This window comes from Salminus brasiliensis, chromosome 1, assembly GCF_030463535.1.
Source record: "Salminus brasiliensis chromosome 1, fSalBra1.hap2, whole genome shotgun sequence".
NCBI classification, from domain to species: Eukaryota; Metazoa; Chordata; class Actinopteri; order Characiformes; family Bryconidae; genus Salminus; species Salminus brasiliensis.
In genome coordinates, this window is record NC_132878.1 from 304,312 (window position 1) to 327,159 (window position 22,848).

General features: G+C 48.3%; 2 protein-coding genes and 1 long non-coding RNA gene across 3 annotated transcripts in view; 2 read left to right on the forward strand and 1 right to left on the reverse strand.

Moving 5' to 3' along the window:
* Positions 1-2,321, reverse strand: part of taf6 (TAF6 RNA polymerase II, TATA box binding protein (TBP)-associated factor) — a 10,909-nt gene extending 8,588 nt beyond the window's left edge. The window contains exons 1-2 of the mRNA XM_072692655.1: positions 2,136-2,321; positions 678-835 (exon numbers count right to left, since the gene is read on the reverse strand). Of these exons, the coding sequence (XP_072548756.1) occupies positions 678-833 (156 nt within the window). The 5' untranslated portion in view covers positions 834-835; positions 2,136-2,321. The remainder of the gene's footprint in view (positions 1-677; positions 836-2,135) is intronic.
* Positions 2,322-4,067: 1,746 nt separating this feature from the next.
* LOC140574029 (uncharacterized) lies at positions 4,068-21,969 on the forward strand. Its single transcript, XM_072693717.1, has 15 exons — positions 4,068-4,445; positions 5,120-5,235; positions 5,696-5,799; positions 6,004-6,175; positions 7,270-7,387; positions 7,900-7,985; positions 8,086-8,379; positions 12,786-13,020; positions 17,715-17,830; positions 17,916-18,025; positions 18,158-18,335; positions 18,559-18,676; positions 20,103-20,188; positions 21,535-21,632; positions 21,890-21,969. The coding sequence occupies exons 1-15, from the start codon at positions 4,068-4,070 to the stop codon at positions 21,940-21,942; spliced, it is 2,262 nt and encodes a 753-aa protein (XP_072549818.1). The 3' UTR covers positions 21,943-21,969.
* On the forward strand, positions 9,033-10,335 carry LOC140571052 (uncharacterized). Its single transcript, XR_011980647.1, has 3 exons — positions 9,033-9,305; positions 9,775-9,870; positions 10,173-10,335. It is a non-coding gene; the product is annotated as an uncharacterized lncRNA (long non-coding RNA).
* Positions 21,970-22,848: the final 879 nt, after the last annotated feature.

The window sequence follows — 22,848 nt, forward strand, 5'->3', positions numbered from 1 at the left end:
CAGAATGAGCGTGTGGATCATATGAACATTATAGAGCATTATAGAGCGCCCCCTACGCTTCCTGTAGTGCATTACAGTCTGTCAGAATGAGCGTGTGGATCATATGAACATTATAGAGCATTATAGAGCGCCCCCTACGCTTCCTGTAGTGTATTACAGTCTGTCAGAATGAGCGTGTGGATCATATGAACATTATAGAGCATTATAGAGCGCCCCCTACGCTTCCTGTAGTGCATTACAGTCTGTCAGAATGAGCGTGTGGATCATATGAACATTATAGAGCATTATAGAGCGCCCCCTACTCTTCCTGTAGTGTATTACAGTCTGTCAGAATGAGCGTGTGGATCATATGAACATTATAGAGCATTATAGAGCGCCCCCTACGCTTCCTGTAGTGTATTACAGTCTGTCAGAATGAGTGTGTGCATCATATGAACATTATAGAGCATTATAGAGCGCCCCCTACGCTTCCTGTAGTGTATTACAGTCTGTCAGAATGAGTGTGTGGATCATATGAACATTATAGAGCATTATAGAGCGCCCCCTACGCTTCCTGTAGTGTATTACAGTCTGTCAGAATGAGTGTGTGCATCATATGAACATTATAGAGCATTATAGAGCGCCCCCTACGCTTCCTGTAGTGTATTACAGTCTGTCAGAATGAGTGTGTACTGTACCTGAGCGATCTCTTTGATGCGGTAGCTGACTTCCTCACTCAGGGCCACACAGCTGTCCTCCTGCAGCTGGCCGACACCCACTGACTCCGCCATCGCCTTCATTGACTCAGTAGGCAACACCACGCTGCACTGCTTCTGCCTCCGCTCCTCCGCCATCACTGAGAGAGAGAAAGCAGGTTAGCCCCACCCATTCAGCCTACAGCCTATTAGCACCAGTTCTAGATAACCTCCCCCAGTCAGAGCTGTTCTACAGTGGAGGTTCTAGATAACCTCCCCCAGTCAGAGCTGGAGTTCTACAGTGGAGGTTCTAGATAAGTTCCTCCAGTCAGAGCTGGAGTTCCACAGTGGAGGTTCTAGATAAGCTCCCCCAGTCAGAGCTGGAGTTCTACAGTGGAGGTTCTAGATAAGCTCCCCCAGTCAGAGCTGGAGTTCTATAGTGGAGGTTCTAGATAAGCTCCCCCAGTCAGAGCTGTTCTACAGTGGAGGTTCTAGATAACCTCCCCAGTCAGAGCTGGAGTTCTACAGTGGAGGTTCTAGATAAGCTCCCCCAGTCATAGCTGTGGTTCTACAGTGGAGGTTCTAGATAAGTTCCCCCAGTCAGAGCTGTGGTTCTACAGTGGAGGTGAAGGGAAGCAGACGTCTGAAGCTCTAATAAAAGCTCCTCACAGAAAGTTCTTCACCTAATGGTGATGAAGACGCTGCCTGATGCCTGAGACACGGTTCTACCAGAGTTCTGAGAAGAGTTCGGCTCTAGAACCTGCTTTTAGAACCAGATCATTAAAATGGTGGAGGGATACATGCTGCAGGGTGTAGTGCGGCTACAGAAAGTAGTCCCTAAAGAGAACTGGATTAGTTCAGATTCTCTATTCACTATTTTACCTTTATCATCATCATCATCATCATCTTCATCATCTTCATCATCCCTCCATAGGAGACTCGTGTAGCTGCACTGGGGGGTTTGGGTAGGGGGTATTATGGGCTGTACCTGTGCTGTAGTTGTGAGGACGCCTGGGTTTGTGTTTATAGTGAAGCACAGTTTTACACCAAACCTGAAGACTGAAGGAGCTCCGCTGCCCCTGAGGACTGGAGGACTGGGGGACTGGAGGACTGTTAAAGGCTGGGTGCAGAGCTACACCAACACAAACCAGGCTGAAGCTGACTTCTTTAAGGAACTCTCCGGTCCACCTTAAATGCTGCAGCGGTCACAGTAGGTCCGCCTGAGGCGCCAGAATGGAGCTGCTGCGGAATTTAAGGTGGACCGGAGAGTTCCAACAAGAAGTCAACTTCAGCTTCACAACTGTATACCATGATAAAACACACTGATAACTGCACACCGAGCTCGCACACACCCTCCATACAGCCCACCGACGCTGCACCGCGCCCGTGTTCGTGTAAACCCGCCTGAATCTCCGTGTGAATCTTCTTCTTATCCGCGTGTAAAAGCGCCTCAACACTCACCCAGGCTGCAGCTCCGAAACAGCGCTCTGTGCACAGCCAGCCCCAGCCCCTCACAGCCCAGCTCACACCGGCCCTCTGTTTACGCTCCTCTCCCGGTTTCTCCGCGGTTTTGTTCAGTTTCTTTTATTTTATTTTATTTGTTTTGTTCTTTTGAGCTCCGACCCGTTTTTCCGAAAATCCGCCATCTTGAGCGAGTACAGAAGGTCCTGAACGTCCACACGAACACAAAACCCACCCCGCTCAAATGTTGATTCTTTATGCTTTTAATTTGCAGTTTATCATTAGTTTCAGTTTTTAAAAATTAAAATTGAGGATTTCATGTAAAATCTAAACGTTTTGATCCGTATTTTAATTAGTTGTTACTCATCTTCCAGTGCGGGTTCTGTTGGCTCGGTGATCTACTCGTCGGGCTGACGCTGTTCGCGCACAAAAGGCTGGATAGGTGTGTTCCTGTGCGACTAGTAATGCCTGTTTGCTTCAAAACGTGAATATTAAATAAAAAACACGAATTAAACTATAAAATACAAATTAATTCAGCAACAACTGACACAAGTAATGTGCTATATTATCATTTTAAATAGAAAGTATATATAACAAATATAATTTAAATAAAAAATAAAACTAAAATAAAAATCAATATTTAAAATAAAAATGTAAAACAAAAGTTAAAATGAAAATAAATAACTACAAATAAAATAAACAATTACACATAATTCATAATTAAAAGTACAATATACAATAAAACAAAATATAAGTATTTGTTTTAAATAATTAATTAAATTAAATTAAATAATTACAAATAAAATAAAGATAAACAATTAGAAATAAATTAAATACTTAAAATAAATAATACAAATACAATTAAAATAGAAATATTTAAAAAATAATAATAAATTAAATGTCGCATCATAACTGGTGGGAAAAAAAAGCTAAACATAAGAATGTGCTAGCTCTGCTTCAAACAAGCATCTTAGCACTAAAATGATCTTAAAAGTTTTTGACTTCTATCATTTATATTGTGCGTATATATATATATATATATATATATATATATATATATATATATATATATATATGTGTGTTGGTAATTTATCTGTTTTGCGTCAGAGTGTCTCGCTGTGAATTTCCCCACTGTGGGACTAATAAAGGATTATCTTAAATGGCGGGTGGACTGACCATCACTTTAAACCCCCTCACCAGTAACTAGCTGATCTTAACTAGCCTCTGGTCATCCAGCTGAAACCATACTTGTTAAACTGGTTTAGCTCTTGATCAGCACACCATCTATTTCTGAGTTTAATGGACTAGCTGGTGTACCAGTAAGACCAAGCTGGTCATCATACTGGTCACCCTGCTGGTCACCCTGCTGGAAAATCCAGCTCAAGACCAGTTTCTGCTGGTAGCTGGTTTCAGATGGTCTACGCTGGTCTTTGATGGTCAAGGTGGCTAAAAAAAAGGCAATCCCAACAAAACCATGGTAACAGCTGGTCATGCTGGTCAACCAGCGCGGTCAAGCTGGATCATACTGGTAGACCAGCTAAACCATTCAACTCGACCAGCTCGAGCCGACCAGGCTGTGGTGTTAGCAGGGCAGTGACTGGTTTGGTAAAGCTGGTTATACTGGTGGACCAGCATGGTTATGAGGGTCTTTCTGGTCAGCCATCTTGGTCGACAAGCTTAAACACATGAGCTACACATGAGCTACAGGTCAGATTAACCAATTAAAGCTACAGGAAAGGAAGATTCAGTGAACCCTGGGCTGATGACTGCTTAGCTGATGGGGGTGTGGCTGGTGCTGGTGGGCGGGGTCTTAGATTGAGGGCAGCTGTACGGAGCTGAATGGAGCTGCAGAAAAAGCTGAGTGGAAAGGCCCGTCTTGCCTTTAGCTGATGTTTGATTGCTTTATTAGTCAGTATCACAGAGCTGATGAAGATGATGTTTAAACTGGACCTGTTTGTGATGGTTCTGCTGAGTTTGGACTTTGATGGTGGGTCAGCAGATCCTGACCCTCCCCAGTTGTACAAGTCTGTGCTGAGTGACCGCTCTCCGCTGATGATTCCTCGCTATGAGCTGAAGGAGCCGCTCGGCAGGCCCAGCGTCCGGGTCAGAACAGTCTTGGTCACCTGCTATCCCACCCACATGGAGGTCCGGGTCAAGGCCGATCTGTTTGGGCTGGGTATGCTGGTGGACCCCGCTGACCTGCGGCTGGGGCCTGATGGTCCGTCTGGGCTGTCCTGTGGTGTGAGTGCGGTGTCGGATGAAGAATACACCATCCAGTTCGGTCTCACAGACTGCGGCACTCAGCACTGGGTCAGTAGCCCGTCCAGTTAACACCGGCCTTTCCTCCTATCCAAACCCACCAGTGCAGCTACACGAGTCTTCTGAGTTTTATATGGAGTGATGATGATGATGATGATGATGATGATGAAGGTAAAATAGTGAATAGTGAATCTGAACTAATGCAGTTCTCTTTAGGGACTACTTTCTGTAGCTGCACTACACCCTGCAGCATGTATCCCTCCACCATTTTAATGATCTGGTTCTAAAAGCAGGTTCTAGAGCCGAGCTCTTCTCAGAACTCTAGTAGAACCGTGTCTCAGGCTCTAGTAGCAGTGGTGCTCGCCAAGCATTTCTAAGAGCCAGTAATGGCAACCAATCAGCATTTGGTAGCAGTAATGGTAGCCAACCAGCACTCAGCAGTAGTGATGCTGACCCACACTCTGTAGCAGGGATGCTAACCTGCCCAGCACTTAAAGGTGGTTCCTCAGCTGTCAGGAGAGGTGGTGGTGATGGTGGTGATGACCAGTCATGCCTTGGTAGCAGTGGAACAGCCGCGCTGAACAGCCAGCACTCAGTAGCAGTAATGGGCTTGTATGCTAATGATATGCTAATTACCCTGGGCAGGTATGGTGCAGTGGAGTGTACTGCGTGTAAACACCTGTCTGTCTGTCTGTCTGTCTGTCTGTCTCTGTCTGTCTGTGCAGGTGACGGAAGACACCCTTATTTACACTAATCTCCTCACCTACTCTCCGGCGCCCTCTCTGGACGGGCTGGTGCGGATGGAGAACGCGGGTATTCCTGTGGAGTGTCATTACAGGAGGTAAGCTGGGCTGAGGGTCGGGGAGACTCGGGGGTTCAGAACCGGGTGGAGTAAAGCCCACAGAACATGGTGCTGGTGGAGTTCTGCTGCAGGTCTTTATGGCTATGACTGAACGCTGGGAAACTAGACCGCAGTTTTAGTTCTAGTTCTGTAAGTGATGGGAGCGTCATCAGCGTTTCAGCTTTGGTGTGGGTGGAGATGTTGGTGCTATATGGAGTCGGTGTCTGAGCTGATGGTAAACTCTGTAGGAGGGGCTTTAGTGTGAAACGCCCACCACCCCCCCCCCTCCCCACACACACAGCAGTTTAGGGGCAGCACTGCTGATCTCCACTCTCTCTCTCTGTGTGTGTGTGTGTGTGTGTGTGTGTGTGTGTGTGTGTGTGTGTGTGTGTGTGTGTGTGTGTGTGTCCCTGTTCAGCAGTCCCTCTGTTCACTGATCTGAACATTTTTCTGGTTTCAGGAGGTTTGATATTGACAGTGACCCGGTTCTGCCCACCTGGATCCCCCACCAGACCACTGCAGCTGCCCTGGAGAACCTGCTGTTTACACTCAGACTGATGTCCAGTAAGCAATTAATTAAACTACCTCTTGTAGAGGTTCTTTTAAAGATCTCAGCATGTTCTCAGGTGGTTCTTGGAGTTTCGATGGCTCTACAGAACCAGTGCTTGTACTAAAGATCCCTTAAACATGTGTAGAACCTGTTCTATAAAGAATGGCTTCCTGGTTACGGGTCAGAACCCTTCCTAAAGGTTCATTTGCCCGTTGCAGGTGATTGGCGGGGGGAGCGAGGCTCTACTGTGTTCTTCCTGGGGGACGTGGTGAACGTGGAGGCGGGGCTATACTTGCCCCAGATGAATCTGCGGGTGTTTATCGAGAACTGTGTTGCCACGGCGACTCCCGATCCACATTCAGTCCCCAAATACCACTTCATCGAGAACGGGTCAGTGTTCAGCAGAGCAAACCACCACATACAGCACTGGATCAGGGTCACTGCAGCGCCCCCTACTGCCAGGACACGCTTCCTTTTGATTGAGAATGTTGGGGGTCTTCAGTGACGAGCAGCTGAACTTTCTTTAGGGACTACTTTCTGTAGCCGCACTACACCCTGCAGCATGTATCCCTCCACCATTTTAATGATCTGGTTCTAAAAGCAGGTTCTAGAGCCGAACTCTTCTCAGAACTCTGGTAGAACCGTGTCTCAGGCATCAGGCAGCGTCTTCATCACCATTAGGTGAAGAACTTTCTGTGAGGAGCTTTTATTAGAGCTTCAGACGTCTGCTTCCCTTCACCTCCACTGTAGAACCACAGCTCTGACTGGGGGGAGCTTATCTAGAACCTCCACTGTAGAACTCCAGCTCTGACTGGGGGGAGCTTATCTAGAACCTCCACTGTAGAACTCCAGCTCTGACTGGGGGGAGCTTATCTAGAACCTCCACTGTAGAACTCCAGCTCTGACTGGGGGGAGCTTATCTAGAACCTCCACTGTAGAACCACAGCTCTGACTGGGGGGAGCTTATCTAGAACCTCCACTGTAGAACCACAGCTCTGACTGGGGAGCTTATCTAGAACCTCCACTGTAGAACCACAGCTCTGGCTGGGGGAGCTTATTTAGAATCTCCACTGTAGAGCAGCTCTGACTGGGGAGGTTATCTAGAACCTCCACTGTAGAACAGCTCTGGCTGGGGGAGGTCATTAGCTGAACATGGGCAGGTGGGGTAGTTTCATCACCATGGCTTCAGTCTAACGTGCTGTCTGTCACTAAGTGTCGGTCACGTCCCGTGGAGAGGTGAGGGTGGTCCTGATTCCTGTAGTAGATGACGTTCTCCGCCTCCTCCTGTAAGACCAGCCTGTCTGAGTAAGGCTTAGGTTCTCCAGAGCCTCCAAACCCACTCCGGTGTTGTAGTTCAGGTGGAGGGTTTAAAGAAGACAGTCACAGCAGCCGTGTGGTGAAGGCGTTTACGCAATGTTGACGTTAGCTTAGCGGTTGCTAATGGTACCCATATGGTCTGTAAACCCCTCCCGACTGCTCCTCAGGTGTTTGCTGGACGGTCGTCTGACTGGCTCACAGTCCCACTTCCTGCCCAGAGAGCGTCCGGATAAACTGAGGCTCCAGCTGGGCGCCTTCATGTTCCCCCAGGTGGAGGCGTCTCAGGTACGTCTGTTCCCACTGCAGAACCGGAACTACAGGCCAGAAACCAGCTAGCTGACGTTACTTCCCCCTCCCTTAAATCTGGTTTCTGAACTGTGGTGGTGGAACCCTTTTCAGCTGAAGCATCCATAACCAGACCAAGAACCGTTCACACATCCAGTTCCATGAACCTTTACTAAAGAACCTTAACCCCTTTGAGTGTCTGTAGATAGAACCAGTTTGGTCCTGAAGGGGGAGGGGGGTGTGGGCGTGGTTTCTGACCCTGTATAGCTCTGATCCATAAACATGCCTGAACTGTGCTCTAGTCCATGTTCTAGATAACGGTCATACAAGTCTAGGAACACTGTTCTTTTAGTAAAGTGTAGGTTCTTCAATGGTTCTTTGGATTTGTTGAAAACCTTCTGTAGCTTTGAGGCTAATTGAGCTCCAGTGCTAATTGGTGGGGTATAGGCTTTCATTAGCTGTTAGCTACATTAGCCTCGTAGCTCTGTTACAGTAACTCGTATCTTTGGCAGATCTACGTCACCTGCACTCTTAAGGCTTACCCACTTGACTATGTGAGCAAGTCGATGAGCAAGGCGTGCTCCTTCATCCAGGGCAGGTCTGTTCTCTGCTGAATTCATGGGAATATGTGCTAGCAGTAGTGTTAGCATTAGCAGTAACTGTGCTAACGGTGCATTAACCGCAGTGCTGTCTGTTAGCTGGAGATCAGCGGAGGGAGACGACTGGACCTGCAACAGCTGTGAGGACCAGTTCCAGCCGACCCAGTCTAATCTGCCTAAATGGGACCAGGCTGTGCCGACCTACCGCCCGAAAACCGACCCCACCGAGCTCCCGCCCTCTCCGGGGAAACGGACCCTGTTTAAGCCTGCTCTGCAGTCAGACTCCGCCCAGTGGGAACCGGTAAGACTCCGCCCAGGAAAGAGCGGGGCCAGCTCCACCCACAGTGTTCAGGAACCTACCTCGGCCTGGAGGTCAGCGGGGGGCTCTCCGAGGTCAGCGGGGGGCTCTCCGAGGTCAGCGGGCAGTTCTTTAGGTGAGAATCAGAGATGCTCTTCATTATTAAGAGCTTTAACTGTTCTTTAGAGCTGACCACAAGAGAACCGCTTAAGCTCCCAAAAGAACCTTCAGGTGGAACCAGACCACCGATCAAACTTCCATTAGACTAGAACCGATCCAGGATCAGTCTGCAGTGTCTAAAGCTATGCAGGTTTATTCAGCTCCATGGTTACACTAGCTCTAAACCCCATTACCCCCATTTTCATCATTACATTGGTTTTCAAGGAAACCGTACACCTAAACACCAGAACACCAGTTAGACCCCCCCCCCCACCCCCCCCAGTTAGAGGAAGTGACCTTTCCCATATTGCACCCCTTCCACAGCTGCATTAGGTTAAACCCCAGTCTGTAGACACGCTGGGCTTAAACTATCACACCAGTGCTTCAAAATGACCATCAGAATTGGTGTAGTGTAACTATGGAAACAGGTTGTTACATTACGCCTGTTTCCATGGTAACGCTGGATGTGAAACTTGTCCAGTTTCAGTGTCTCCCATGCAGATCCTTCACTGACTGATTCCTGTTCATCCCAGTGTTTGAGCAGGAGGCGAGTATCGGCCCGCTGTCCGTGTTCACCCGGAGGAATAAACTGGGGATGATGGCGCCCCCTAGAGCAAAGGAGGGCATTCCGCTTTACCCTTCATTCAGAGGGAAAAGACCCATACCTCACCACAGCCTGTGGAGAGACGGGGGACAGAAGACTGGTCTGTACCCTCCACATAGCCTTCTAGTAGAGCCGTGTTTCAGGGAGGTTATTAATGGAGGGGGTAATGCTTGTCTGCAGATCTGGAGAACGAGGTGACCTTGACGGACGCTGAGAAGTCAGAGTTTAAGGCTCCGTGGGAAAAACTGCTATCAGAAGGTACCGTATAATCGGAATCAATAGAAAAAAAAAAAAACCTGAGGTTCTGATTGGCTGAGCCACGTTTGGCTGAATCCTGTACTGCTGACAGGCTAAGTCAGTGGTGTGACTCTACCTCCACCATGTTTGGAAGCTGTACTTTAGCCTGGCTAGCTCTGACGGAGCTGAAGCTGATCTGCTTCTAAATGATGCTCTATTATGCCGCCTAGCGGAAATTCAGATAATACAGGGGTGAATTCTGGGACTTCTACACACACCTCAGTCACCACACACACTCACTATGAACACACACTGCTATGGTACAGAAACTGGGGGAAGTCTTCAGGGTGGTGAAATCTGTCCGATTGGTGGGGAAATTGGTAGCTGGCGTTGCTATGGGAACGCGAGAAGATGAGCAAACACAGGTTTTACTGGAACCAGAATAACGGAGTGAAATCAGAACTGAATGAGTGCAAATGTCTTCCTGCAGGAGAGACTGATGGAGAATCTAACACCACTGCAGCGCCCCCCACCTCTCAGCCCTGGCACACAGCATTGTGGGAAATGGAGTCTTCCAGAGTAGAAGGTGATCTTGCATTCCAATAAACTAATTAGTCCCTTTAGAACCTCCAAGTTTTCTGACTGAAATTCGCGGTGCTGAAGAGTTCGGGTCAGAAGGGTAGGAATCCTCCTCAGGATTCTGTTCCTGCTGCCTGGGCAGAAGCTGCAGAGGAGCTGAAGAGGGCAGAACTCGCCGGCCCTGGCTGAAAGCTCTAGCTCTCTCCAGTAAAGCACCTTAAGAGGTTCTTGAGTTTTAAACTGGAGAACCTCCAAATCTTCCTCGAGGATCGTGTCCTTTTGACAGGGCTGGTGTTTGTTATTCTGCAGATGCTGATTTGTCCGTCCCCACCGTGAGCTCACCCAGAAGGCCATCAGCTACAGTCCGCCTCCCTCAGGCCACCAGTCCAGCACCAGAGACGCCAGCTGCTAGCACACAATCTCCACTTCATCCAGCCAGCAGATCAACAGCAACCACGACACAGTCGGACAGTGAGACGGACACTACCACCCTCTCCACAGAGTCCGAGCACAGTCCTGGAAGCTTACAGAAGGGCCCGGTCTGTAGACAGTGTGGACTCTCAGTTTGAGAAATAAATGTTCCAAACTGAATCAGATGTGGCTTCTTCATTTCCTGAGCTAACAGGTTAGCATTGGAGGCTAAAGACGTGCGGTGGTAAACTCACACAGGCTGAAATGAGCTACAGGCTAAGCTAACACTGCAGCTACGGAGCTCCAACACTGCAATGCAGGGTGACTTTGAGGGGCTTTTTGAAGCCTGAGGTGTAGGACCAAGGTGGGTGGGTGTGGTTTGGTTTGTCGTCAGCAGCCGGAGTCTGAGCACAACTGACCAGCTCTGGGGGGTAGATGGCGCTCCCACTGTTGATGGCTGTTGGCTGATGTATCAGAGCCGGGGGATCCGACGCGTTCCTCTAGAGCGAGTTAGCGGCCTAACAGTGCTGAATCATCTGCAGTTTAAAAATAGGGGCTCGGCTGAACTGGACAGATGATTGGATAAAAATGAAACACAAATGATCACATTTACATTTGAGGCGTTTAGCAGAAGCTCTTCTCCAGAGCGACTTAGAGAGCTTTACTATTTACCCAAGAATAACCTCAGCAAGTCAGATTAGACTAATAGTTCAAAGATCCTCTAAGATTAGACATTACTAAACACACGACAGTACGGTGACCATAGTACTCTGCTATTCGTCCAAATGTTCTCTGAATACGGTCTGATTTCTGCAGTTATCTGATGAAGTGGTAATGCAGACAGCACTCTAACTTTAGATCGGATTAAGGCCTGGATGAAGAGCTGGGTTTTAGCTCAGTAATCAGTTTTCTCAGGGCAGGTTTCCTACTCAATCCTTTAGTGTCCTGGTTTCTCCTCACTGAGATCAGATCCTGGTCCTCTGTGATTGGACCTAACGGGCCTGTGGTGTTGTAAAGATGGCTGCAGAATAAACAGACTGTCTATGAGGACGTTGGTCCCTGTTCACAAAAAAGCACAAAGAACGTTATCTGATTAAGTGCATAAACGTGTTGATTGGATCACTGGTCTGATTTTCTGCAGTTATTGGATTGTGTAGGAGGGAGACCTGCAGATATGCTAATGAACATGAATATTAAATTACTTACTGAAGCTAATAAACAGCCTGACTGACCCTCACTGAGTCCACTCGTCAAGTCTGAAACTGTGTGTGTGTATGTGTGTGTGTGTGTGTGTGTGTGTGTGTGTGTGTGTGTGTGTGTGTGGGGGGGGGGGGGCAGTGTTGAAACTGCCCTGTTTCTGTTTAGCTCCTGTTTACTGTAGTGATCATGTCTCTACGCTCGGTGAGCACTTTATTAGGAACGCCTGAGGAACCCAGCCAGTGAGCGGTTCTGCCGTGCTGAAGAAGAGAGGTCCATAGAGAATGGTCAGACCTGTTGGAGTGGACAGAAAGGCTACAGCTCAGAGACTGTGACTTTTGGAATCCATGAGGAGAGATGGAAGCTGTTGAGAGCAAAGGAGGCTCTTCCCAGCAGCAGTGTTCCTAATAAAGTGCTCAGAGTTGATATTTGAACCTGGGCTGTCTCGTTAGTCTTATTCAGCCCTCAGATCCTCAGGCTATAAACACCAGCTCATCTGACCCCACTGTCCCCATCTTGGCATCTCTATTAATGAATGTGTACTTATGTAAAAAAAAAAGTTTGTGGACCCCCCCTCTAATAAACACATTCAGCTACTTTAAGCTGCACCCATTGCTGACACAGATGTGCAAATGCACACACAGCTTGTCTAGTCCCTGTAGAGAAGAAGTACTGCCAATAGAATAGGACCCTCTGGAGCAGATCATCATCATGACCCTATTGGCTCCATGCTGCCTAATAATGCCAGGCGTGGGCTAGAGGGGTATAAAGCCCCCCAGCATTGAGGAGCTGTGGAGCAGTGGAAGAGCTGTGTTCTCTGGAATGATGGTGGAGGAGCTCCATCCAGTACTTTTGGATGGGGTGAGTTGGGGATGATGAGGTGGGGTGATGATCATCCTGACAACATCCTGACCTCACTAATGCTCTTCTGAATGCAATCAATCAAATCCTCACAGCAATGCTGCTCCTCCAGAATCTAGTAGAAAGTCTTGTTCTCTGGACAGTAGAGACACTTACTCCAACAGAAGCAGGGTCAGCTCCGTTAATGCCCTTAATATCAGAAGAAGCAGTGAAAAAGCAGGTGTCCCAATACTTTTGTCCATATAGTGTGTGTGTGCGCGCATGCGTGTGTGCATAGACGCATGCAGTGAATCATTCAATTGAATCGGTTCAGGCAAACAAATCGAACCTTCCGTTACCAGCGGAAAAACGTCACCCATTCCCCCATCTCAATTACGCATGCGCAGTGCTGCTTCCCCTCTTAACAGAAGAGCTGGACGACTGAACGAGCCAGAGCACGAGACTCGTCTGCAGGATGGTAGTGATTATTATGGTGATCATGACGACTACGACGATGATATCGGCACGCGCGAGCCCCGCACCAGCGCCGGTCCGCGTGCACTGTACGGAGCGCGCGATGGTGGTGTCGTTGAACGCACACGCGCTCCGGTCGGGGAACGTGAGGCTGGGTACCTGCGGGTTGGTGGTAGAGCGCGAGACGGAGCTCGTGCTGCACACGGAGCTGCACGAGTGCGGGTCGACGCTGCGGGTGGGTAAATAACAGCAAACCTGGGGTGGAGGATTCACCTGCTGCAGCGGCTCAGGTGGAGGGTGGAGTGTTTAGGGGGGGGCTGGGAGAGGGGGGTTAGAAGTGCGCCCCATTTAAGGCGGAGCAGAGTTTCTACAGGTGATCTGTTCAGTCAAGTCAGATTTATTAGTAGAGCTTTTTATAACTGTTGTCGTCACAAAGCAGCTTTACATAATTAGTGATTAATAAAAGACAGACAAAGAAGAAAATAACATAAGACAAGATGAATCAAAGACCCCCGTGAGCAAGCCTACGGCGACAGTGGCAAGGAGAACCTCCCTCAGAGCTGGAGGAAGAAACCTTGGGAGGAACCAAGACTCACAAGGGGGACCCATCCTCCTCTGGCCAGACAGTTTTAAACATTAATGATAAAAATGACCAAAGCAGATACTACAGAAAGTTAATAGTGGTGATATTAATAGTGTCAGACAGGCACGAGTCCATCTAGGTTTCAGCACGGCCACCAAACAGGCAGCAGCGGCAGGCGGGTGAGCCATGGGCGGTGGCGGGTTGGGGGGGGGACCCGCTGACCGGACTGGTAGGTGGCAGCTGGTTAGATGCAGGTAGAGGGGACCTCAGCGGGCAATCTTCCAGCAGATCGGGCTGGGTGGCCATTTACTCGGGGAAGGTAAAGAGAGAGAAGTTAGTTCTAAGAGGAATTTTATGGAGTGCAGAGAATGTTGATCATCAGCATCTGGGTATGTCTGATGACTCCGGCAGGTCTGATTATCACAGCATAATTAAAAGGAGAGAGCCAGAAGGTAACACGGACACGGGCGTACCCTGAGAACACCAGCATCTATCTGCTCCACCGTCAACAAACCTGAGTGATGGCGTGTAAGCAGCGAGACGACAGCTCCAGCATCTCAGAGTACTACAATTCCCTGGGTCCGCGAACCCCTGGACCTGCAGCCCTTATCTAAGAAACATTAATTACCAAAAGCTAAACTAAACAGATGAGTTTCAGCCTAGATTTAAAGACTGAGACTGTGTCTGAGTCCCGAACATTATCTGGAAGGCTATTCCAGAGTTGGGGGCTTTATAAGAAAAGGCTCTTCCCCCTGCTGAGGTTTTCTGAATTTTGGGAATGAGTAAGAGGCCAGCACCCTGAGATCTAAGTAGTCTTGATGGTTCGTAATATACTATAAGATCCTGCAGGTACTCAGGAGCGAGGCCATGTAGGGCTTTATATGTTAATAGAAGAATTTTATAATCAGTGCTGAACTGAACTGGGAGCAGTGCAGTGCTGATAGAACTGGACTGATATGGTCAGATGTTCTAGGTTTAGTAAGAACCCTGACTGCAGTGTTCTGAAGCAGCTGAAGTTTATTGAGGTTCCTGCTGGAACAACCTGACAGTAGTGCATTACAGTAATCCAGGAGGAGTCTCTTAGTTTGGAGATGTTCCTAAGCTGCATGAAGGCTGTTCTACTAATATTAGCTATATGTTGCTTAAATGATAAATCTGAGTCGAATGTGATGCCAAGATTTTTAGCTGCTAGACCAGGAATGATGGAAGCATCAGACAAGTCTAACATTAAGTCTGAGAGTTTATTTCTAGAGTCTTTTGGACCTAAAAGGAGAAGCTGGGTTTTGTCACTGTTGAGGAGAAGGAAGTCATGTGACATCCAGAGTTTTATATCCTTTACACAGTCCTCCATTTTCTGTAATCTAGATTTATCATCAGGTTTGGCTGATATATAGAGCTGTGTGTCATCTGCAGAACAGTGGAAATTAACACCATGTCTGCTTATAACTGAGCCCAGTGCTAACATGTATAATGTAAATAATAGCGGTCCTAGAATAGAGCCTTGAGGAACTCCATATCTTACTTCTGTGTAATTTGAAGATAAATCTTTTATCTTTATGATCTGATAGAGTTCAGTTAGATATGATCTGAACCAAGATAGAACTGTTCCTGTGATTCCAACCATGTTCTCTAATCTTTCTAGTAGAATAGTGTGATCTACTGTATCAGAGGCTGCACTGAGGTCTAGTAGAGCTAATAAAGAGACATAGCCTTGATCAGAGGCAGGAAGGAGATGGTGTGTAATCTTCACTAGGGCTGTCTCTGTGCTGTGATTGGGTCTGAAGGACTGTCTCTGTGCTGTGATTGGGTCTGGAGGGCTGTCTCTGTGCTGTGATTGGGTCTGGAGGGCTGTCTCTGTGCTGTGATTGGGTCTGGAGGACTGTCTCTGTGCTGTGATTGGGTCTGAAGGGCTGTCTCTGAGCTCTGATTGGGTCTGGAGGGCTGTCTCTGTGCTGTGATTGGGTCTGAAGGACTGTCTCTGGGCTGTGATTGGGTCTGAAGGACTGTCTCTGGGCTGTGATTGGGTCTGAAGGACTGTCTCTGGGCTGTGATTGGGTCTGAAGGGCTGTCTCTGGGCTGTGATTGGGTCTGAAGGGCTGTCTCTGGGCTGTGATTGGGTCTGAAGGACTGTCTCTGGGCTGTGATTGGGTCTGAAGGGCTGTCTCTGGGCTGTGATTGGGTCTGAAGGGCTGTCTCTGGGCTGTGATTGGGTCTGAAGGGCTGTCTCTGGGCTGTGATTGGGTCTGAAGGGCTGTCTCTGGACTGTGATTGGGTCTGAAGGGCTGTCTCTGTGCTGTGATTGGGTCTGAAGGGCTGTCTCTGTGCTGTGATTGGGTCTGAAGGGCTGTCTCTGTGCTGTGATTGGGTCTGAAGGGCTGTCTCTGGGCTGTGATTAGGTCTGAAGGGCTGTCTCTGTGCTGTGATTGGGTCTGAAGGGCTGTCTCTGTGCTGTGATTGGGTCTGAAGGGCTGTCTCTGTGCTGTGATTGGGTCTGAAGGACTGTCTCTGTGCTGTGATTGGGTCTGAAGGACTGTCTCTGTGCTGTGATTGGGTCTGAAGGGCTGTCTCTGTGCTGTGATTGGGTCTGGAGGGCTGTCTCTGTGCTGTGATTGGGTCTGAAGGACTGTCTCTGTGCTGTGATTGGGTCTGAAGGGCTGTCTCTGTGCTGTGATTGGGTCTGAAGGTCTGTCTCTGGGCTGTGATTGGGTCTGAAGGGCTGTGAAAGTGAGGTTGGAGATGGGTCTATAATCAGACGATACACTAGGATCAAGATTTGGTTTCTTGATTAAAGGGTTTATGACGGCTATTTTAAGGGTTTGGGGAACATGCTCTAAGCTAAGGGATGAGTTTACTATTGTTAAAAGAGGTCTGATTATAACTGGGAGAATTTCTTTTAGTATTTTAGAGGGAATCGGGTCGAGTGGACAGGTTGTAGAATTATCTGAGGAAATCATTAGTTCTAGTTCCGGCTGTGGAAGTGGGCAGAAGGCTTCCAGCCTTTGTTCTACAACTAAGTTCTGTTCTAAAGCAGCTCCACCAGGTGACGGCCATGTTTGATTTAATACGCAGGGTTGGATTTGTTGTCTAATATTTTCTATTTTATTATTAAAGTAGTTCATAAACACATGACTGGTTAAAGATGTTGGGATCTGGGGTTGAGAATCTGCCTGGCTTTTAGTAAGTTTAGAGATCTCAGTAAAAAGAACTCTGGGATTGTTTTAGTGTTTCTGGATCAGTGAGGTCAAATACGCTGAGCGAGCTTTAATGAGAGTCTTTCTATATTAACTAAGGCCGTCCTTCCACGCAGAGTGGATCACTGAGTTTGATCACTGGACCACGGTGCGAGCCTTTACTGCCTCCTCATTTCACTTTTAAAAGCTGCTACTTTGTCTAAGATTGATGGAAGGAGGTTTTCTAGATCTTCTGTTAATGTAACGAGCTCCGTTTGGTCTGACGGAGGGTAAGATAAGGTGGATGGGGGGGGGGGGGTTTCCTCAGTAAACTGTACAGCGGTCATTGGGGTCACTGAGCGCTTTAGACAGTGTCGGGGGACAAATGAACATTTAGCCTAAGATGAAGCTCAAAGGAGATCAGATAATGGTCTGATATTACTGAGCTCTGAGGTAGAATATTTAGATGATCAATGCTAAAACCCAGGATCAGGACTAGATCTAGGGTATGGTTACAGTGATGTGTGGGTCCAGTTACAGTTTGTGTGATTCTGACAGAATCTTAGATCGATGCCTTTGTTAATGGATCATCTGCTTTTTCTAAATGAATATTAAAGTCTCCTACTATTATAACTTTGTCTCTGCAGTAAAATCACTAAATTCTTTTAAACATTCAGAGTCGGCCCTGGAGGCCTATAGATATGAATCAGTGTGAAAGTATTTTATTAGTGTCTGGATTTGATATATTAATGTAGAGAATCTCAAAAGAAGTGAAGGTGTTACAGTGTTTTTGAATAATCTCTAGTGCATTCTGGGAGATTATACATACTCCACCTCCTCTGCCTGATAATCTAGGGCTATGTACATATTTATAGCCTGTGGGGGGCGCTTCATTTAGAGCTATATATTGATCAGGTCTAATCCAGGTTTCATTGAGGAGAAAACAACTAGTTTCTGATCACATATTTCATTTATGATCACTGCTTTCGAGTGCTCACTGCTTTTTAGCTTCTTTTGGGGTTTGGTTGGAGTATTTAAGGTGGAGCAGAGTTTCTGTAGGTGATCTGTTTAGCTTCTTTTGGGGGTGGTTGGAGTAATTAAGGTGGAGTGGGAGAGTTCCTGTTAGAAGGACAGGGAGTGCCAGTCCTTCCCATGATCCGTCTCTTCTGCCTGCAGCTGGACGGGGACAGTTTGGTGTATGAGAACCTGCTGTCCTTCGTGCCGGAGGGAAATCCGTTTGGCATTGTTAGATCCACAAGGGCCAGCGTTCCCGTCCAGTGCCGTTACCCGAGGTGGGTTTGGTTCCGTTCATCAGAACCTGAACCTGGAGCCTCTGAGCACTGTTCTAACCACTGAGTCTGTCTGACCCGCTCGCAGGACTCACTTTGTCAGCACTAACGATCTGCAGAAGCCCACGGGTCAGCTGCCTACCTCACACCAGCCGGGCAGCTCCACCCCTCCACAGTTCTCCCTCCACCTGATGAAAGGTGGGTTCTATGAGCCGCATGTTATTGACTGTCCCTCCACCTGCATGTGTCCCTCCACCACTGTAATGTGTGCTTTTAAAATCATACACATTTAGACGTGTGTGTGTGTGTGTGTGTGTGTGTGTTCTGTAGATGACTGGAGGTCGGAGAGGTCCTCCTTCGTGTTCCGGCAGGGTGATGTTGTAAACCTGAAGGCGTCGGTCATGGGAGCTGAACGCACTCCGGCTAAACTTTACCTGGACAGCTGTGTGATCACACTGCAGCCGGACATAGGACACCCCCCCCGATACCCCCTCATACACAACCACGGGTCAGTCTAAGCACTGGAGCTGTGAGGCTAATGTAGCTAACGAGCAGTGGAGGCTAATATCCTCCAGTTAGCTCGATTACCCCTGCATCTCTGAGGCCGGTAATCAGTAAGTGGTGGGTTAAGGTACGGGTCGGGTCGGGCTTCAGGCTGCTGTGTGTATCTGCTGTGTTTCTGGAGTCCTGTTTAATGTCTGAGATCTAGAACCTGACCCGTTGTTCTCCAGGTGCGCTGCTAACCCCAGATCACACCGACCCACTGTTCAGTTCCTGCCCAGGACTGAGGATCACGCGCTGAGGCTGCAGATGGACAACCACCGTTTCTACCAAAGCGAGCAAAACACGGTCAGAACTACCGGCGGTTCGGGTTACGCCACTGTGACTGGGGTTCTGGTAGGGGTTTGGTTAAAGGCTGGACACACTTCCTGCGATTACCCGGCTTCCGCTGGGGTTTAGCTGGTATTACTGTGGCATTTACTTGTTGGTTAAGGGTTGCCTAGGCAGTTGCTATGTTATCTATATGGTATGGTTGCTAGGGTGCTACCATATGGTATGGTATTTAAGGTGAGTGCTAGGGTGTTGCTGTGTGGTTTCTTCAGTATCCCAAGTGGTTGCTAGGGTGTTACTCAATAGGATGATATTGGAATTGGTTGCTGTGGTGTTGCTGTAGTATCCAAAATGGTTGCTAAGGTGTTTCTGTGTGATATGGTGTTGGAGGTAATTGCTAGGGCAGTAAACATGGTTGCTAGGGTGTTGCTGTGGTTGTAATTTTTGCGTAGCCTTATTTTTAGTGTTCCACCCTTTCATACTCTGAGCCAATCGCCTGATCAAAGAGCCGTACGTTAACACCAGTCCGTTTGATTGGTGAGGAGCTTGAACAGACAGCTGCTGGAGAACAGTGGTCTGAGCGCTGCTGTGTAATTGGTAATTGGAGGGTAAATACGGTATTACTGGTGTATTTGCTAAAGCCTGGAGGCACGAGTGTAGCAAACAGGTTCATCAGTCTGAATCACACTGGAAGTGTGTGTGTCTGTCTGTGTCTGTCTGTGTGTGTGTGTCTGTCTGTGTGTGTGTGTGTCTGTCTGTGTGTGTCTGTCTGTGTGTGTGTGTGTCTGTGTCTGTGTCTGTGTGTGTGTGTCTGTGTCTGTGTGTCTGTGTCTGTGTGTCTGTGTCTGTGTGTCTGTGTGTGTGTCTGTGTGTGTGTCTGTCTGTGTGTGTCTGTCTGTGTGTGTCTGTCTGTGTGTGTCTGTCTGTGTCTGTGTCTGTGTGTGTGTGTGTGTGTGTGTGTGTGTGTGTGTGTGTGTGTGTGTGTGTGTCTGTCTGTGTGTGTGTGTGTCTGTCTGTGTGTGTCTCTGTGTGTCTGTGTGTGTGTGTCTGTGTGTGTGTGTCTGTGTGTGTGTGTCTGTCTGTGTGTGTGTGTGTGTGTGTGTCTGTCTGTGTGTGTGTCTGTCTGTGTGTGTCTGTCTGTGTGTGTCTGTCTGTGTGTGTGTGTCTGTGTGTGTGTGTGTGTGTGTGTGTCTGTCTGTGTGTGTGTCTGTCTGTGTGTGTGTCTGTCTGTGTGTGTGTGTGTCTGTCTGTGTGTGTGTCTGTCTGTGTGTGTGTCTGTCTGTGTGTGTGTGTGTCTGTCTGTCTGTGTGTGTCTCTGTGTGTGTGTGTGTGTGTCTGTGTGTGTGTGTCTGTCTGTGTGTGTCTGTCTGTGTGTGTGTGTCTGTGTGTGTGTGTGTGTGTGTGTGTCTCTGTGTGTGTGTGTGTGTGTCTCTGTGTGTTGCAGGTGTATATCTGGTGTCTGCTGAAGGTCACAGATGCAGCTGAGGGGGAGAGTTCAGTGAATAAAGCCTGCAGCTACTCTGGAGACAGGTACCGCCTCAGACTGAGATACAGAACCACCTGAACTTTAATGCAGCTAAACAGCAAATCACAGATCAGTCCATCATCATCCTCCTCTCACTCTTCACCACCGTTTCATTCTGACACAGTCCACCTCATACACTCACAGCAGCTGCTGTTTTAGATCCAGGTCGGTCAGGAGCGTACTGTAGATGTGATGGTGGGTCAGTCAAGAGTGTACTGTAGATGTGATGGTGGGTCAGGAGTGTACTGTAGATGTGATGGTGGGTCAGTCAGGAGTGTACTGTAGATGTGATGGTGGGTCAGGAGTGTACTGTAGATGTGATGGTGGGTCAGGAGCGTACTGTAGATGTGATGGTGGGTCAGTCAGGAGTGTACTGTAGATGTGATGGTGGGTCAGGAGTGTACTGTAGATGTGATGGTGGGTCAGGAGCGTACTGTAGATGTGATGGTGGGTCAGTCAGGAGCGTACTGTAGATGTGATGGTGGGTCAGTCAGGAGTGTACTGTAGATGTGATGGTGGGTCAGTCAGGAGTGTACTGTAGATGTGATGGTGGGTCAGTCAGGAGCGTACTGTAGATGTGATGGTGGGTCAGTCAGGAGTGTACTGTAGATGTGATGGTGGGTCAGTCAGGAGTGTACTGTAGATGTGATGGTGGGTCGGTCAGGAGTGTACTGTAGATGTGATGGTGGGTCGGTCAGGAGTGTACTGTAGATGTGATGGTGGGTCAGTCAGGAGTGTACTGTAGATGTGATGGTGGGTCGGTCAGGAGTGTACTGTAGATGTGATGGTGGGTCAGTCAGGAGTGTACTGTAGATGTGATGGGGGGTCGGTCAGGAGCGTACTGTAGATGTGATGGTGGGTCGGTCAGGAGCGTACTGTAGATGTGATGGGGGGGTCGGTCAGGAGCGTACTGTAGATGTGATGGGGGGTCGGTCAGGAGGGTACTGTAGATGTGATGGTGGGTCGGTCAGGAGCGTACTGTAGATGTGATGGGGGGTCGGTCAGGAGTGTACTGTAGATGTGATGGTAAAGTCTAGTTGGGTTTGATGGGGCTGAGATCTGTTCTACTTTGTGGTGTAAAGTAAACGGACAGTGTTTGACACAGCAGCCTCTTTTCACTGGTCATAAGTATTTGGACGCAGAAAGTTTTCAAGTTTAAAGTTTCAAGATATTCTGATGTGTTTAGGTGGCAATGTAGTCTACATTTAAACAGTATAGAACTGAACTGAATAGAGTTTGTATGGGTTTAGCAGACTGTTTAGTGATGGTACAGTGTCTCCTTCAGTCTGCTACAGTTAACCCCACCTATGGGGGAAGTTGTAGCATTTCCACTCTCTCTACTACACTGCAGGTGGCGTAGTGCGGATGGTAAGCACACAGTGTGTGACTGCTGTGAGTCTGTGTGTGAAGAGTATCAGAGCCGGGTGTATAAAGGCAGCGCTGCAGCAGGTACGTCCACCACCCCGAACCTTCCTCCACAGTCTGATCCCTCCCCAGAATCTCCCCAGAATGCAACACTCCCCCAAATCTCCCCACACCCCAAATGCAGTCAAGCAGCCGGGTTGCGTTCAGTGCTGCGTTAGTGTTCTGCTGGAGCGATCAGGCTAATGTAGCTAACACACAGTGGGAGCTTATGTACACCAGTATTAGCATGTTGCTAACTGCCTGTGTGCCCTGTGTGTTTAACCCCTCTTTGTTCTGTTCAGACTCTGGCAGGTCTGCTGTGGTCACTCTTGGTCCAGTCGTTATTCTACACTGAATTTTCTCCTCAATCAATAAAACTGATCTTGTTCAGATCGGCGCCGCTGTGTTTTCTGTTCTGCTGGATTTCTGCTTCAGATGCTGCTGCTCTCGGTTCTGTCTGTGAGGAGCCCAGTCTGCTGTCTCCTCCGACCCACCTCACACCATTCACTCCAGAGTTACTGTAGATCACTCCTCTCACTCTGGAGCTGCTGCTTTACTGTAGATCACTCCTCTCACTCTGGAGCTGCTGCTTTACTGTAGATCACTCCTCTCACTCTGGAGCTGCTGCTTTACTGTAGATCACTCCTCTCACTCTGGAGCTGCTGCTTTACTGTAGATCACTCCTCTCACTCTGGAGCTGCTGCTTTACTGTAGATCACTCTTCTCACTCTGGAGCTGCTGCTTTACTGTAGATCACTCTTCTCACTCTGGAGCTGCTGCTCTACTGTAGATCATTCTTCTCACTCTGGAGCTGCTGCTCTACTGTAGATCACTCTTCTCACTCTGGAGCTGCTGATTTACTATAGATCACTCTTCTCACTCTAGAGCTGCTGATTTACTGTAGATCACTCCTCTCACTCTGGAGCTGCTGATTTACTGTAGATCACTCCTCTCACTCTGGAGCTGCTGATTTACTGTAGATCACTCCTCTCACTCTGGAGCTGCTGATTTACTGTAGATCACTCCTCTCACTCTGGAGCTGCTGATTTACTGCAGGTCACTCCTCTCACTCTGGAGCTGCTGATTTACTGCAGGTCACTCCTCTCACTCTGGAGCTGCTGATTTACTGTAGATCGCTCCTCTCACTCTGGAGCTGCTGCTCTACTGTAGATCGCTCCTCTCACTCTGCAGCTGCTGCTCTACTGTAGATCGCTCCTCTCACTCTGCAGCTGCTGCTCTACTGTAGATCGCTCCTCTCACT

What these genes read in the sequence shown, in the direction of transcription:
- LOC140574029 (XM_072693717.1), top strand. Translation starts at nt 4,068, where the DNA reads ATGATGTTTAAACTGGACCTGTTTGTGATGGTTCTGCTGAGTTTGGAC. An exon ending in CTCCCTCCACCTGATGAAAG is followed by an intron (nt 18,026 to 18,157) that starts GTGGGTTCTATG and finishes TGTGTTCTGTAG; the next exon opens with ATGACTGGAGGTCGGAGAGG. An exon ending in TAAAGGCAGCGCTGCAGCAG is followed by an intron (nt 21,633 to 21,889) that starts GTACGTCCACCA and finishes TGTTCTGTTCAG; the next exon opens with ACTCTGGCAGGTCTGCTGTG.